At 40.4% G+C, this 17,845-nt stretch overlaps 1 protein-coding gene across 1 annotated transcript; it reads right to left on the bottom strand.

The window, feature by feature from the left end:
• Positions 1 to 8,383: 8,383 nt before the first annotated feature.
• On the bottom strand, positions 8,384 to 15,803 carry TM4SF1 (transmembrane 4 L six family member 1). The gene is made up of 5 exons (XM_082459692.1): positions 15,514 to 15,803; positions 13,898 to 13,987; positions 13,663 to 13,808; positions 11,090 to 11,270; positions 8,384 to 9,254 (listed from the first exon to the last, which is right to left on the bottom strand). Exons 1-5 carry the CDS (start codon positions 15,688 to 15,690, stop codon positions 9,240 to 9,242), a joined length of 609 nt encoding a protein of 202 aa, XP_082315818.1. The 5' UTR covers positions 15,691 to 15,803; the 3' UTR covers positions 8,384 to 9,239.
• Positions 15,804 to 17,845: the final 2,042 nt, after the last annotated feature.

Here is a 17,845-nt window from a genome sequence, read left to right on the forward strand (position 1 = left end):
GGCACATAATATTTTCCTATAGAATTGCAGCAAGATCTACAAAGGTGGTATCCTGCACACCTATTCAAGAGCAGAAGAAATGAACAGAGTACATATCAGAACTCCTGTCCATTGAACAGGCAGCAGCTAATTATACTGAAATTTTTCTTTTCATCCTAAGCTCCCCGTTGTCATTGAAGGACTCCTCTGACCTCTAACCTCTATCGTTCTTTAATGAATTTATCATGTTTCCAGCTCTGTGCTTTCCTTTTCACCTGCTGTTCACTTTCTTTCCAAAGCTGCAACCCTAGGGTCTGATAGTTAAATAATTTGGGAAGTTTTGAGTTAACCAGGCTTTTACAACAAGAATTCTTAGAGCTTAGGAAATGTGTGTGATGAATCTTCAAGAAGATTTGTATTGTGTGCACTCTTTTTCAGGCTTTTTTTTCCCCTAGACTTTTTCAAGGACATGTCATAGGACATCTGTTTAGTTTAGAAGATGCTGATGAAGTTTCAGATAGAGACTGCTATCTCTTCCTCTGTTCTGGGTTGAATTGTGTTCCCTCAAAAAAGACACACTGAAGTCGTAATACCCAGCACCTCAGAATGTGACCCTATTTGGAAATATGGTCTTTATAGAAGCAATCAAGTTAAAATGAGGTCATTAGGGTGAGCCCTAATGCAATACTACTGGTGTCCTTGTGAAAAAGGGGAATCTGGACACAGAGATAGACATATACAGAAGAAAGATGATGTGAAGAGGCATGGGGAAAAGATGACCTTCTACAAGCCAAGAAATCCCTGAGGTTACCAGAAGCTAAGAGAGGCCTGGAACAGCACCTTCAGAAGGAGTGTGGTCTTGCTGACACCTTGATATCGGACTTCTGGCCTCCAGAACTGCGAGACAATAAATTTCTGTTGTTCTAAGCTATCCAGTTGTGCTATGTTATTATGGTGGCCCTAGGAAAATAATATATCCCCTAATATCCATTCTTCTAGCTAGATGGTAGGCAAATTGGGTTCATTTTTTCTCTCTCTACTTCTTTTTTTTAAAAAAATTGAAAATTTTTATAATAAACTTAAAAGTAACAAAAATATTCATTGTTCTCCTCTTCCATTGTAATAGAATATCAACTTTTAGCTAGGCAAATGGGCAACTAGGCTAGAGGTCAGCAAACTCTTTCTGTAAAGGGCAAGATAGGGACCTATCTTAGGCCTGTGGGTCATGTGTTCACTGTCACAACTACTCAATTCTGCCATTGTAGCAGGAAAGCAACCATGGACAATATGTAAACAAATAAGCATGGCTGTGTCCCCATGACTCTATTTACAAAAACAGGCAGCAGACCAGATTTGGCCCATGAGCCATAGTTTGATGACCCCTGATCACTGAGCATCTATTGCATGCTAGGCTCTGATTTAGGAGCTGGGGATACAATAGTAAGCAATATAGTCAAGGACTCTGTCTCCTGGAGCTTGGAAAGCTCCAAGCTGTGTCTTCAGCACCTTGTGCAGTGCCGGGCACACAATGTGCAATCCAGAAATATTGAACCAGTAAGTGATTGACAGTCCCCTGGCAGGAAGAGATGAACCACGCTTTGGTGTCGCTGGGCCAAGGGGAAACTCTGGGCCCCCTGAGATGCTAACTAAAGTCCAATGAAAGAATCTCCATTGACAGTTTGATTCCTTAACAAGGCAAAAACAAACCAACCTACATCAATAAGTTCTTATATGCACCAAAAAAAAAAAAAAAATGTACAAGAATGATCATAGCAACATATTTCCTGGAAACAACCCAAATATCCGTTAATAGAATTATGGGTAAATGAACTGTAGTATATTCAAACAATGGAACACCGTACAGCAAAGGGAACAAACAAACTACTGCTACATGAGGTGACACAGATGAATCTCAAAAATATTGCAAACGGAAACCATCTACTCCCCACCCTGAGCTTGGATACTGAGAACTGACACCATAAACCGCTCCAAGGCTTACTGTTTATTAGGATTTTATTATTCCATAGTCTTTGTTAGCATAGCTTTACCATTCCAGGACACTCTTGCCCAGGCAAACAACTTTATTGTTCATTATAGGAACTTCCTGAAAGACCTATCATCTCTTCAATAGAGAACATCAACCGTTTCCATCTCAAGAGTCTTTGAACCTCTCACCTCAAAATCCTTGCCTTACTCTTCCCAACAATCCTAAAAGATATCATAATTCTTATTAATCCTATTCAAACCTTCCCATCAAAAGACTCACCTTAAACCAGAATTAAAATCTCAAATTCAACTTTTTCCTTCCTCCTCCAACACACTACCAAAGCTCTTTCAAGGTGGTGTTCTCCCTGACGGCAGTAGGCAATACACTCAGCTTCGTCTTATGAACAGATTGTCCTGGTGATATGCCAGGAGCCAGCATTCAACAGCATAATGTGTAGTGAGAAAAACCAGACACCAAAAAAACATGCTTTATGCTTCAATTTATATTGAGTTCAAGAATAGGCAAAAATAATCTATGCTGATGGAAATCAGAACTGTAGCTACTCTAGAGGTACGTATTGCCTGGGAGACGACATGAGAGAGTTTTCTGGGTGCTGAAAATGTCCTGTATCTTGATCTAGATGGTGGTTACATGGGTATAAACATATGTAAAAGTTCGTGGAGAAGTACATTTTGTGTGCATTTTACTGCACGTAAAAAAAGGAGGATTTAATAAAAGATTTAAAATTTTTTGTTAAAGTTTAAAATTTAATAGGTGTCAGAGATTATGGGGAGAGGTGACTGTAGTTTTTAAATTATTGCTTTAGTCAAGGGGTCGCCTTACATGACATGGAGTCAGGTATTGTGGGAGATCCCAACCTGGCGACCTCGGTTTTGCTTTCAAACCCTTCTAGGCATCATCTACACCTGAGACAGGAGAGGTCACTGCCATTGGCCTTGAACCCTGCACATGAATCGGTGATATTTGTACACATGTAACAAAGGAGGTTGTGGTGAGAATTAGCGATTGGAACACACAGTCTTCCACTTCCAGGATGCAACTTTTGAATACAGACATCTTGAAACAGCCCTTCTTAGGGACTTATGGTGTTGCTCCTATAAAAACCTAATGTGTGGGATATTGTATAAAGGGACTCACCACCCCTTCCTCTATTGTAAGGATTTGGTTACATCATTCAAGATTACATCCAGAATTGTGTTGACAAAATTGGGGGTGGAGACAGTGTAGATGGGTTCTGCTCTCATTATTTGTGGGATTCACCCATGTTGTCTCATCTGCAGTAGTCTGTTCCTTTTAATTGCTATATAGTAGGAAAATGTGTGTACATATGTGGTGAGTGTGTGTGTGTGTGAGAGAGAGAGAAAGAGAAAGGGAGGGAAGCTGTTTGATCACTTCCAAGAATTAACATGAAATCCAGCTCCAGAAAGGCCTAGCAGACTTCTATAACGGCAGTAATCAAAATAAGTATCTAAATTGACAGAGATACACACACACACACACAAATATTTCATGCAAAAAGGGAAGGAGGAGCAATTTGTATTAACTTTGGGTAGGTGACTCAGTTCCTCTACTTGTTCAAACGCGTTGGATCATTTTCACAAACCAGGCTGGGCCAAGTCCTATAAACTCATGCTGTTGTTAACCCTCCTCTCATCTCAGAAAAGTAAAATGAGGAAAATTCGGGCTGTGCTACAAAATGTCCTGATAAAAGGCCAATGCTCAAAGTAGAAGTATTTCATTACTTTCATTTTTAAAATGAAAAAACAGATACATATTTGATATTTATAAAACATCTCATTTAGTAGCTAGACCAAGTAGATACCATGTACTTATGTTTCCCAAACACAGAGTGGGAATTATGGCTTTCCCCATAATATCTTTAGCCTGTAGTCACTGCCTATCTCACCTGGCTCATCCCTCCACCTAAATGCAGACACAATTATTCTCCAGTGTTTACCATGGAATGATTCCTCTGTTCACCCACAAGAACAATGGTTTTCTTGTACACTTGGGAAGTATCCTTTAAAGACTGTGGACTGCTTCCTGAATTTTAGGAACTGAATCTTTCTTTTCTCTTTTTTGTTTTCTTTCCAAAAGTAGTATGTGTTTATAGGAGACACTTCAGCAAGTATAGATAAGCAAAATGAATCAAGACAAAAATCACCCAGAATCTGATCCAAATTACTTTTTAGTGTATGCATATGTTATAAATATAAATATGCATAATATTTTACTGTGTTGACTACATTTTATCAAACCAGTTCCTTGTTGTCAGACATTTAAGCTCTTGTCATTTTTCTAGATATAAACAATACTCCCAAAATTATCCCTGGAAACTGAACATCCTTGATGATCCTCTTAAAATAAAGGTCTAAAAGTAAAAATATTGGGTTAAAAAGGATGGGCAGACTTTCTAGATTGTCTCTTTTCTGAAAAATTGCACCAAATCCCATACCCGTTCATACTAGGGTAAGTGTCAGAGGAAACGTAATCAAAGAGATTTCACACACGTACAAAAAAGAGATTGTAGTGAAGGTACCATTCCATCAATTTCCTTAGATTTCAATTCAAGAGATTTCCTTTATGCAGGTGGTTATTTGCAAATCTGGTAACTATGGTAAAATGATCCTCAGAAGGAACTATCTAACCTTGAGGCCATGTGTGCTATTCAGGTGATTCAGTTTCTACAGAAATTGTTGTTTTTATGTTGCCAGGTGATAATAAGCTGTTTTGGTACAATCCCTGAGGGAATTTCCAGCTGAATTGAGGGGTTTAGAATATTACAGACCCAGAGTGTGAGCTATGAATAGAAATAAACTAGGGTAGACGGGAACTTGTGTAAGCTATTTCCTCTGGACAATGGCAATGTCTACGTGAAAGAATTTACAAACTAGAGGAAACTCTGAGTCACTCAAATTTGGGCTCTGATGGGGATGACTGAGGTCACAGGGGTCTCTTTGGTGGGTGGAGAGTCTGAGTTCCAGTGTTGGAGGAGACAAGACTCCAGCACCTGGGCAGGGGCAGCAGAGGAGGTGGAAGGGGCCAAGGAAAGAAGTGGGTTTTCATGTTAGACTGACCTGGATTTAAGCATAGTTTTTTCACTTGCTAAAGATGTGGCCTTGGGTAGACTACTTAACCTTTCTGGTCTTAGACTCTGTACAATGGAGACAAGTATCCCCTACTAGGGCTGTTGAGAGATTTCAGTAAAATAATGTGTGTATAATGACGAAAAATCTGAAAGTGAAATTAAGAAAACACTCCCATTTACCATTGCAACAAAAAGAATAAAATATCTAGGAATAAACCTACCTAAGGAGAGAAAAGACCTGTATGCAGAAAATTATAAGACACTGATGAAAGAAATTAAAGATGATACAAATAGATGGAGAGATATACCATGTTCCTGGATTGGAAGAATCAACATTGTGAAAATGACTCTACTACCCAAAGCAATCTACAGATTCAATGCAATCCCTATCAAACTACCACTGGCATTTTTCACAGAACTAGAACAAAAAATTTCACAATTTGTATGGAAACACAAAAGACCCCGAATAGCCAAAGCAATCTTGAGAACGAAAAATGGAGCTGGGGGAATCAGGCTCCCTGACTTCAGACTATATTACAAAGCTTCAGTAATCAAGACAGTTTGGTACTGGCACAAAAACAGAAATATAGATCAATGGAACAGGATAGAAAGCCCAGAGATAAACCCACACACATATGGGCACCTTATTTTTGATAAAGGAGACAAGCATATACAGTGGAGAAAAGACAGCCTCTTCAATAAGTGGTGCTGGGAAAATTGGACAGGTACATGTAAAAGTATGAAAATAGAACACTCCCTGACACCATGCACAAAAATAAACTCAAAATGGATTAAAGACCTAAGTGTAAGGGCAGACACTATCAAACTCTTAGAGGAAAACATAAGCAGAACACTCTATGACATACATCACAGCAAGATTCTTTTTGACCCAGCTCCCAGAGAAATGGAAATAAGAACACAAATAAACAAATGGGACCTAATGAAACTTAAAAGCTTTTGCACAGCAAAGGAAACCATAAACAAGACCAAAAGACAACCATCAGAATGGGAGAAAATATTTGCAAATGAAGCAACTGACAAAGGATTAATCTCCAAGATTTACAAGCAGCTCATGCAGCTCAATAACAAAAAAACGAACAACCCAATCCAAAAATGGGCCGAAGACCTAAATAGACATTTCTCCAAAGAAGATATACAGATGGCCTACAGACACATGAAAGAATGCTCAACATCATTAATCATTAGAGAAATGCAAATCAAAACTACAATGAGATATCATCTCACACCGGTCAGAATGGCCATCATCAAAAAATCTAGAAACAATAAATGCTGGAGAGGGTGTGGAGGAAAGGGAACACTCTTGCACTGTTGGTGGGAATGTAAATTGATACAGCCACTATGGAGAACAGTATGGAGGTTCCTTAAAAAACTACAAATAGAACTACCATACGACCCAGCAATCCCACTACTGGGCATATACCCTGAGAAAACCATAGGTCAAAAAGAGTCATGTACCAAAATGTTCATTGCAGCTCTATTTACAATAGCCAGGACATGGAAGCAATCTAAATGTCCATCGACAGATGAATGGATAAAGAAGATGTGGCACATATATACAATGGAATATTACTCAGCCATAAAAAGAAATGAAATGGAGGTATTTGTAATGAGGTGGATGGAGTTAGAGTCTGTCATACAGAGTGAAGTAAGTCAGAAAGAGAAAAACAAATAGAGTATGCTAACACATATATACGGAATCTAAGGGGAAAAAAAAAAAAAAAAAAAAAAGGCCATGAAGAACCTAGTGGCAAGACGGGAATAAAGACACAGACCTACTAGAGAATGGACTTGAGGATATGGGGAGGGGGTGGGGTGAGATGTGACAGGGTAAGAGAGTGTCATGGACATATATACACTACCAAATGTAAAATAGATAACTAGTGGGAAGCAGCCGCATAGCACAGGGAGATCAGCTCGGTGCTTTGTGACCATCTAGAGGGATGGGATGGGGAGGGTGGGAGGGAGGGAGATGCAAGAGGGAAGAGAAATGGGAACATATTGTATATGTATAACTGATTCACTTTGTTATAAAGCAGAAGCTAACACACCATTGTAAGGCAATTATACTTCAATAAAGATGTTAAAAAAAAAAAAATAATGTGTGTAGAAACGAAGTACAGTAATTGACACAGAACTCAATAGTTGAGTTGCTATTATTACTATCATGGTTAATAATCATCATTTCCATTTCCTTTGAGGATAGATTTAGGAGGGAAAAGTGCTTATGACTGATCATTATGCCTCTTTTTTGGATGCAGGGTTCTTAACCTGGTGTCTAAGAACTCCTAAGAGGCCCATGGATAGATATCTGTGGTGGGAGGAGGTGTTAAATTTGGATGGGAAAAAAAATTTGTCACTGTTTTTATTAACATCTAATGAAAACTTAGTATTTCCTTTATTGTGACTGCATGCAACAAATTACAGCAGTATGATCAACACTGATTGTCCTTTGAACAACAATACCAAATTACACATCTTTTCAATATCACATTAAAATTGTTGCATGTATCTCAAAATATCATTCAATTGGAATCATATTTCAAAAGTACAGTAGTTTTTAGACTCCACCCTCCTTAGCCCACTGCTAGATCACACGTGATCATTGTTTTCCAGTCTACAGATGTTGGTGTGATGGAGCTGCCTATCAAGACAACTATCTTATAATTTTAAAAAATATTTTGATAAAATAGTCAGATATCTGGGTTTACTTTGTCATCCTCTGTCTTTGTTTTATGCATTTTAAACAGTATTCTTCAAAGGAGTCCATAAGCTTCACCAGACTGCCAGAAAGACAGAGGCACAAGAAAGATTAGAACCCTTCTGGCAGGAGGCCTGGCTCTCAGGAGGAGTTCTGCTGTCTAACAGCCAGTGAAGCTTCTTTATTCACTAGCTTGTCTGTTGCATAGGCCAATAAACACCAAAAGCTGACAATTTCTGAAGACAATTCCCAATAGGTCAGGGGATCCTGTCACTGGAGAGAGCCTAACGATACAACAGATGTAAGATCTAGGGGGAAAATGTCTGTTACATTCCTCAGGAGCTGGATGTCTGGAGCACCCAGTGGAAAGGAAGGTTGCCTAACTAGGATGACGGCCCAAATGCAAGGATAGCAGAGGAAGGTGGAAGAGGAGGGAGAAGATGAAGAAGAGAAAGTGGGATAAAGAAACCAGAAGACACAAAGCCCCTAGCAATGGAGACCGTACAACCTGCAGACAGGAAAAAAAAAAAAAAAAATAGGAAGAAAAAAGGAGGAACTTGAAACAAAGGATGATGAAACTAAACAACAAAACGGTAGTGAATACTTTATTTGTTGTATTTAAACAAGCAAATTTGGGGGGGTGGTATTTCCCCATGGTCCTCCCGCCCTTCCTCCCCCATGTTCCCATGATGATGATCAACTGCTTTATTCCGTTCCCCATCTTTCTTCTTATCCAATTATCCAGGCCTTTGTCTTTTTAAATCCATGATCCTCAGTCTTGTCTTTGAAGGACGAAAAGCTTTCCACGTGTTAGGAAAATTCAGGATCTGGTAGTCCTTGCGACAACTCGCTGCATGTGTATTTTGACTCATTCATGTGGCTTCGCGCATTCTCAACCTGTCCTCCCGCGCCAGGGAAGTATCTGTCTCTTTTATACACGACTCAATTCAAAAGGCCCCTTGTTAGAGATTTGCAGGCATGCAAATGGGAAACACCATATAAACAGTGAAAAAATACATCTTTTCAGATTGTTGGATTTTCTCCTTAATGGTCTTAAAAAAAGCAACTAGAAACCTTTCATTTCATAAACACGTGCACATATAAATATTTACAGTCGTAATCAGAATGTGATATTTATCCTTGTAATGTTTCTCAAAAACATGACCTCAGCCAGAGTTTATCTCAGGTAGGCTGAGAACTGTCACTCAGTTTGTAAATTACCTCCAGAGTGTGGTTTATTTTCTCATTCCGAAAAGAAAAAAGAATTTCTCTACTAAGTTCAAACACTGACATCCCGTGAAGATGCCAGTCTTTATACACACTTATAAAAGTAGAACATGTGCTGTATGATACACTAGTACAAAGTTTTACAAATTATTACAAGTAAATTATATAAATTACAGTGACATTGAGGAAGATTGTAGTTTTATCTTGGGGTGGTTCTTCTAGCAATCATATTGCTGTAAAGAAAATGAAATAAGCATCAGGTTCTGATCAGGCGAAACAACAATGACATTTCAGTGCTTTAAATTCCTGTTTTAAGCAAACATAAAGCAGACTGATCTCAGCTTCAGTAGAGGTTGGGTCAACAACACTGAGAGCTTTGACAATGCTCATAAAATGTTTCCTAAACAAACCAGACTGTTGTCCTTCCCCAGTAAAAGCTGCAGAGAGAGGCCATAGAAACTGCAGTTTATGATGCTTGGCTGGCTTTGAATATGCTTGGGGTGGGTTTTTCATCTCAGGGATTTAAGAGATAATGCCTTGGGAGTTTCACACTGATGGGGGCTCAAGGCAGGCAACTTTTGAATTAAATGCTACAGAGTTACAGATTTGACTCATCTACGTTAAAAACCTTGCTCTTTGAAACTGTCTTTTGTCTTACAAACAAACGTAACTGACCCGCAGTGTCTGGGAAGAAGCCTCTCTACAGTGACTCAGATGGGAAACCCAGTGGGACTCTTGGCTCCCCCCACTCAGAGGAGAGTGACTTTCTGCCGAACCACTACAGCAATTTTGGTCGTTGACACTTATGCCCGTCCCCCAAATGCACCAGCGCTGAAGTCCAGTGGGTTCTCACCTAATTTAAACTCTGCCTTGTAGGAAATTCAAGGCTAAAAATAGGTTATTTTATAGTAATCCCAAGAGGATTCTTTGCCTCCCCCCAACCATATTGCCTGGAAACGACTCCAAATTGAAGGCTTTCCACTCTGCTGTTTTCTTGGAAATTTGGCAGGCTCCCAAGGCAATTATTAGTCTTGCTTTATTTGCCTGATAAGGAAATCTAGAATTTTATTTTAACTTCCCCTCAAAAATCGTAGAAAGTTTCCATCTATGTTCAGCAAAGTTTTTCATGGTAGCAATGGGCTTTTCCTTTTCATTAGGTTTTGTCTTATTTTCAAAGAAAGTTACGAGACCTTGAACCAGAGAAGTGAATGGTTAGGAAAATACAAATTAAGTAAGTTTTTTTAATCTAATCCTGCTTTACAGAATAAGACATTAAACAAAAAAAAGAAAGAAAGAAAGAAAAATTGGACCAAAGCTGGACTTCCATCAATTCAGTAATATATGTTTTTTAGGAAAATACAGAAACAAAAACTCTCCTTACTAACAAATGCGTATTTCTCCTCAAAATCATATCCCCAGGAAACAAGTGCTTCCTGGTTTTCTTTCACAGTGAAAGGCTTTTAATGAGCTGCTATTCAAAGGCCACTAGTGATTCTCTAGGCTTAGCTGTTTGGGCATTATTGTGACTCCTTATTAGGAAGGAACTGTAGAAAACCCAACAGAACAGCAAGTGCTGCATACAGGTTAAGAGCAGAAGCTGTGGCATAAAATGACCCAGGGTTTGAAGCCTGTTACTTCCTTACTAGGTGATCTTAGAAATGTTGCTCAATCTCTACATCATAGACTTTTCTGGAATAGGGGTTTAGCACAATGCTTAGGGCAATGGATGATGGCTGTTACTTGTGTATACTAGTTGGGAATGTGAGAGCAAGCAATGAAAGGACATTTCTTTTGTGTCTCTGCAACCAGACCAGGGGCAGTGGGTTAGATCCTGAAGGGGCACTCTGTCTATGGGTGACATTGTTTTATATACACAGGGCCAGCTACAGAAAACCAAGATAACCCAGTGACTGTGACACTCAAGGAAGCTTGCTATTGAGAGCAAAACTGAATGCTGTCAATGCTATGCCACAAAAAATGGAATAAACACTGGTAGGTGGAGCAGGGTTTGATTTTGGCTTTTTTCTCTAGGATGAAAACAATGGTGCATTTTTACACAGGTTCTTACCTGTTGGCGAGAGCAGCAATAACCACAGATGCCTCCAAGCACCCCGTTTATTATTTGAAAGAGACACAAGATGAATTCAATGCCACCAAGTGCCAAGAGGATAGAAAACAGAGAGACATTCCATTCCACTGCATGCTTGGGTTCAATGCACTGGGACCACGTGGAGCTATCCAGAAGGTAACTGTGGGTAAAAAGAGAACCTTCTGACATATGGACACACCCAGTGGGATGTCTCATGAGCATACTTTTTGTGTGGTGTTTTTTTCATTCATCAATAGATTTATTCAATGCCCTATATCAGATTCTTCCAATCCAAGTCATTCCACAAAATGAGGAATTTAGCCCAGATCTTGTTGCTGTGTTATAAACAAAAAATTCAACAAAGATCATGGAACACTCAGTGTGGGTTAGACATCGAGACAGAGCTGGGGATATAATGGCCTGGGTTCTGTCCTGGAAAAGCATCACTTAAGAGAAGAAACAATAGCTCATCTAGTGTAACCAGTACACTGATCAGGTAAACCAAGGGTAAAAGGGCCATAGAGGAAGGACACCTAACTTAGGCCAGGGAGAAGAGCTGCTTATGCATCTAGCCCACAAGTCTGAGCTCCATGAAGGTAGGAACCAGACCTATTCATCATTGTATATCCAATTCCCAAGCCAGTATCTGGCACATAGTAAGTACTCAACACATTGGAAAAGTCATCGAATGATGAATAACAATCCAAAGTCACTGTAAAATGTTAGCAAACCATACTGGGGTCATTATCTGAACATACATATTCTTCATGAAATAGGATTCAGTCACGTGGGAAAGTCTGAGATTGACTTAATTCCACTAAGAGATCTGGTATAATTCTTTCCTTATCACTTCTTCCTACCACAACAGAACAAAAGGGCTGCAAATTAAGAGACCTCACTTTGGAATGGTTCATTGAGCCAATCAGAAATTCAATTTGTTGATGACATGCAAAAAAATTCTGTTCTTCTGGCCCCGTCTTTCTGCATATAAAGTGGAACAAAAATCCATAATTTCAGAACACAATATAAAAAAATTCTTTGGCTCCGCTTGGCTATTGAGCCACTAATCACTGGCTTGTTATTCCCCATATTGAAATCTCTGGACAAGTTGAAATTAGGAATAACACAGGAGCAGGAGGTTTCTTGCAGAAGCTGGGGTGGATCACGAGAGGGGCTATAAAATAATCAGCTATAAAAAAGTTTAATGATACTCTCACCTCTCCTTGGATTAATCATAATGTTTTTTAGAGGTGGGTTTGTGCAGTAGATCATATGTTTTTGTATACATGTGTAACCAATTTGTACTGGTACATTCAGTATGTTCAGAACAAAGCATGAGAAGTATGAGCTGAAAATTCGTGATCAATAACAATTTTGAACACCAAAATTTCAAACTCCTGTGAGTACTGATTTTCCTTCAGAAGCTACCATTGGGCTGTACCTGTTGAAAGCTAGTAGAGAATATTAACAGCTAAGAATGGCAGTGCTCATGCTGTGTCAGCTTCTGTGACAAGTATTTTATACACAGTGTCTTACTAATCCTCCAGACAACTGCAATTGGCTTTATTTTACAGATGAAATAACTGAGGTACAGAGAGCTCAGTTCACCTTTTCCTGGTTACTGAGACAGTAAATGCAGAGCTGAGATTGAACCCAGGTCTATCTAATTCCATATTCATGATCTGATGACTTCATTATATGCTACAAAATTCATGGGAGACAAACATTCTTGAAAATATAAGGGCAATTCAGATTCATTATTCTTATTATTTTCACTCGTGAATCTCATTACTAAACCTTTCAAAATTCAAAACAGAATGTCTTTCATTTATCATTATGTACATCAGTTTCTATCAGCTATTTCTGTTCTTTTCTCAATAATGGATAAGAGATAAGTATCAACATAAAACAATGGAGCCACTTAAATTTTCCTGATGTTAAAGTCATGAATAAGATCTGTCTTATACAGCCTGATCACTTTAAATAAAGGGTGTGTTATACACAGTTATTATGTTATATGTGAGTGTGTGTGTGTGTCTTGGGGGGGGGGGTATGATTGACCCTGGGCTTTGGTTAAATTCATATGGTTTTCATCCATATTATGTAAGGATTCCATAATATTTTCTTAGAAAATAGTAAAATTAGCCAATTGCTCTGGCATAGTATACACACTGTATAAGCACAAACTTGACAGCTAGGCTGTCTGGGTTCAAATCATGACTGCCATGTCTTAGCAATGTGACTTTGGATACGTTACTTCATCTCTCTGTGCCTCCATTTCCTCATCTGTAAAATGGAAGCAATAGTGGAAGTCACCTCATACCGTTATCACAAGGACTGAGTCAGTGAATCCATTAAAAAGCTTCTCTGGGTCAGAGACTGGGCATTCATCCTCGGATACCCCTTGCCTAAATTGTGCCTGAGTTCGTGAGAATAAACCTGGTTGAGACGATGGATGAATGAATGGTTGATGCCTTTTTAGTTTGATGGGTTTACCACTATACACACGTGGTGGATAAGAATGCGCGACCTGATGGGGGTCAATCACTTACCCTCCCTCCGTGTTGGCAAAGGTGTAGTTCCATTGGCCACTGGCATTAAGACATCTTGGTCCTTCCGCTAAGCCCAGTGCTGCCACAATGACGCAGTAGCCAGATCCTGCAATTCCGATGAGAGCGGCCAGCACAGAAGAAAACATCTAGGGGAAGGAGAATCACCAGAAGTGAGGCACAGAGCGTCGCAGCTACCTCTTAGGGACCACTTCCCCACCGGCGCAGGAAAACCTACCGCGCATCTTTTGCCGCAGTTTTCGTGGCCGCCGCAGCCGCAGCAGTCGTCCTGTTCCAGCCCCATGAAGATGAATGCTGGCAGGAGCATCTGTTTAGAAAACACGCAAATTAAAGTCATTGTCTTTCCCCAGGTCCATAGGGTCAGTCAGGTGCAGCATCTTTTGGTAAAATATTTTTCTTTCTGACACTGTTGAAATGTCTTTGGGTTAGGTTGACAAAATATCTCAAAGAATGTAAACTCTGAGGAGAAAAAAAAACCTCTAACGTGTAATATCCCTTTGTTTTCATGTAATGTATCACATTAGGTAGGGTCAGGGTTTAGCATGGGAGGGGTAAAATAATTACTTATAAATGTGTTAATCCATAAGAGTTCATAACATAGTTCCAGAGGCAAACTCTGTTTGGAAACTATTAAACCCTGTCTTTTAAGTCTGTTTGTTTGTTTGTTTTCCCTTGAAAAGCATAGAAGATAACAACAAATCTTCAACAGAATAACTGAAACTTTTTTATAAACAAGAGAGATGAAAGCTCTGTATAATAGAGGTGAAGTGCTTCTTTGAAGACACAATTGCATATAGTTGTAGCTTCACAATAAAGCTCTTAAAAGCACATAAGTTTGAAACACTTTGAGTTCAAGATCAAAAGAAGTTTAAACAAGCAAGGTGTTGTCTTAAAGACAAATGATTATGAAATTAACTGTACCTCAAAAAATAAAACAAAACAAAACAAAAACAGACCTGAGAACTAGTGGGGAAAGAAAAGACAAGTGATTATGTTAACATGATGGTAATGCTTAAATTCAAAGCAGATTTGCCATACCATAGTTAGTGTATTAAGTCTAAGTATCCTTTACTTGACTAAGAAAAATATTCTGTATGGTATTAGCAATTCCATAAAACTTCTCTTCAAAATTCTCAATCCCAGCATTTCAAAGTGGCAAACTCAAGTTTGTCCACATTATTTCCATGCTGTAGTTGAAGCTAATACTTTCAGCTCCCAGGTTGGCAGGCAAATTCCTCTCACTTCACTTCAAAACAAACCTTGGAACAAACAACACATTCCACTATTACCTTCAGACACTGATTTGTTGCTAACTGAAGGATTTTTCCTAAACTCCACACCCCAGGCTTACATAAAGGAGAAAATTTATAGTCCTTTCCCAATAGCAACGCACTCACAATTCAATATTTTTCTCTGTCACTGATGCCTGAGAATAAACAGCAGAGAATTTGGATCCAAAACTCTGTTGATTTAGACAGAGAACCAGTGGACTTCTCCCAGCTCCCCAGAGCAAAGGTTAAATGACTACCTGCTCCAGGACTAGAAACTACAGATTTTCAAATCGGATTTAAAAGCTAGTATCTGTTTCTGGCTGTAAAGTAAGAAAGTTTAGCAAAAAAGTAGTTCACTTTTCTTTGAAAGGGGATTTTGTAAAACAACATCTAATAAAATCAATACACTATACCTATCTCAACTTTCATATAATCTGCTTTCAAAAGAAGAATGAACAAAAATCCTGGATTTGGAAACATACCTCATAGAAAACTTTCTATGAAAACATCTCGTCTAACGAGAAAGAATTTTTTAAGGCTGGAATGATTCTGAATGACTTACCAGCAAACCTCCTCCTATGATGCCAGAGAAGAACCACACAAAGTGGCTAAGATGGTCTTCAGAAGCGTACTTTGTTTCCCCATTGGGAAAGTACAGCAAAATATTAGCTACAATGCAGAGGATGGCGAGCCACACCAGAGAATGTCCGATGCATCGTGCGCATTTCCCGTAGCACATAGTGGCTGAGTTTATATTTTCCCCCTTCACTCTGCGGCTTGGCTCGGTGATGGCCCAAATCAGATGAGAGCGTGCCCGTCTGCGGAGAAAGCAAAAACCATTCTCAGCCCATTCCTGCAACCTCTTAAATACTCTGAGTTCTAAGTCACCGGGTGGATGAGGTACTTGGCTTTCATTGGTCCTGACTGCAGGCTCCGGTTGGGGTGGGGGGGAGGTGGGGGAATGTCCCGCCCTTCAAATGAAATCCTTGGGATAAGCGAAACCAGGAGCAGGACGTGAGAAACAGCCTCAGTCATAGGCAAGAGAGAAGATGATTAATCCTCCACAAGGAATTCACTGTGTAACTCCTTCGCAGGATAAAAAAAAAATCCACAGGAAAGTCTAATATAACTTTCCAGTAAGTGCCAAGCGTCCACAGCATGACAGCTCTGGTTGAGGCTGTGATTTTGTTCCATGCAGCTGTCTGGACAGCTTCCAGTCTGAGGGCTCTGTGTTCACTTTCACCTCTGCACTGATTTAATCCGAGACCTGGGGCAAGTCTCCTGAGCTCTGAGCTCGTTTCCTTGTCTGTTAAAGGCAAGGTGTCCAAGCCATCACCCATGGATTTAAGGAAGCTTTTGGGAAAATTACAGAGCTGCCTTCTTTCCTCTGCCTCTGGCGTGCTCAGCAGGACTGCGCCTACTGTCCAGCCTTCCCGGACATCTGCCTCCAAAACAAATCTGGCACCAAAACAAAGGTGGCATTAGTCAACACAAAGGGCTCAGGCACCTTTTTATTCCTGAGTACTGCTGTCAGGCAAAGGGTTGCCAGGAAGGTCCAAGGGCGGCCTAAAGCCTGGGAGAAGGATCAAAAAGAATAAGAAAGAAAGAGAAAGGAGCGGGAGAGAAAGAAACTTGGCAAGCAGAGTGGGGAAACAAGATTGAGAGAGTCTGGAATTACTGGGAGAAACACACATGGTTGAGCAGGGCACAGGGGCAAGCGGTAGTCTACCAGTCAGATCTGTTGCAGGCTCAAAAGGCAAGGCAGAGAAAGGGTGTTAGACTAACTTTCTGGTATGGTTATCTTGCAGAAGGAGGGGTCAGATTCTGAATAATTTTAGCCCTTGAATAGCAGGTGGCACCGGCCAGCTGGGTGGGGGGAGGACTGAGTGGCCAGGTGAGGCCAGGAGGGCTGGAGGGACCCCATCACCAGGACAAAATGGTGAGTACAAAATAGAGGCAAAAGGTCAAGATAAGGAGTTGTTAGTTCAAAAGAGGAAGGTGAGCCCCACTGGTGAATCTAGAAGCTCAGGCTGAGGCCAGAGTCTGAAGGATTCGGATCATATCCAGAGGGCAGGACACATACCAAAACTGAGCAGCCGGCTGGGGTTAATGATGTGGGATCCAGACTGGGAAAAGGACCCAAGAGGAAGCATATGGCCTGAGTGTACTAAGGATGTGTATCCAGACTGGCCTAAGAAATAGATGGATGGAAAACTGAGTGCAGACAGGGAAGCCTGAAACCACCCACCTGCTCAGTTATAGGGAGGCAGGTCTTCACAAGAACATTAATCCATCACCACCGTGCATCCAAACACCAGGCGCGTGTGCCCTCTGTCCTGGCTTTAAGTCCTACTGGAAACGGGATTCCACTGGTGTCAGGGTCTGGGGTGGCAGTGCAGGTGAACGACTGGGTCCTCTGTTGAGACATCGTCATCCTAACCCTCACCTCTGAGGACCTAGCCCATAGATAGAGGTCAAAAAGGGGGAGAGAGACCCTTTGACGACTTTGCCTCCAAGTGCTTAAATCCCCTTCCTCCTTCTCTACCCCACCCCTACTGTCAGTGGTGCAGGGAGAAGAGGGGGGGGGCTTGGAAAGAGAGAGTCTGAGGTGACAGCCCAACTCTGCTCTCTGCCAGCTTTGAGGATCAGGAAAGTCACGTACATTCCTGGGACTCTGTTTCCTACTCGCTAAGACAAGGGGCAGGACTCCATCAGTGGATCTTAAGTTTCTGAGTCTTGTAATGGTATGGACCCCCTTCCCCAGAAAAAGAAATGTACATATATGCAAACACACACATTTTTCATTCCATTCCTGGGGGTTCACGGATTCCCTGAAGCCCGTTAGTGGATCCTTTCCCACGTTTCTCAAGGTGTGGCCTGTCCAGAGACCACTT

Source organism: Balaenoptera physalus (genome assembly GCF_965194825.1).
Source record: "Balaenoptera physalus genome assembly, chromosome: 4".
NCBI classification, from domain to species: domain Eukaryota; kingdom Metazoa; phylum Chordata; class Mammalia; order Artiodactyla; family Balaenopteridae; genus Balaenoptera; species Balaenoptera physalus.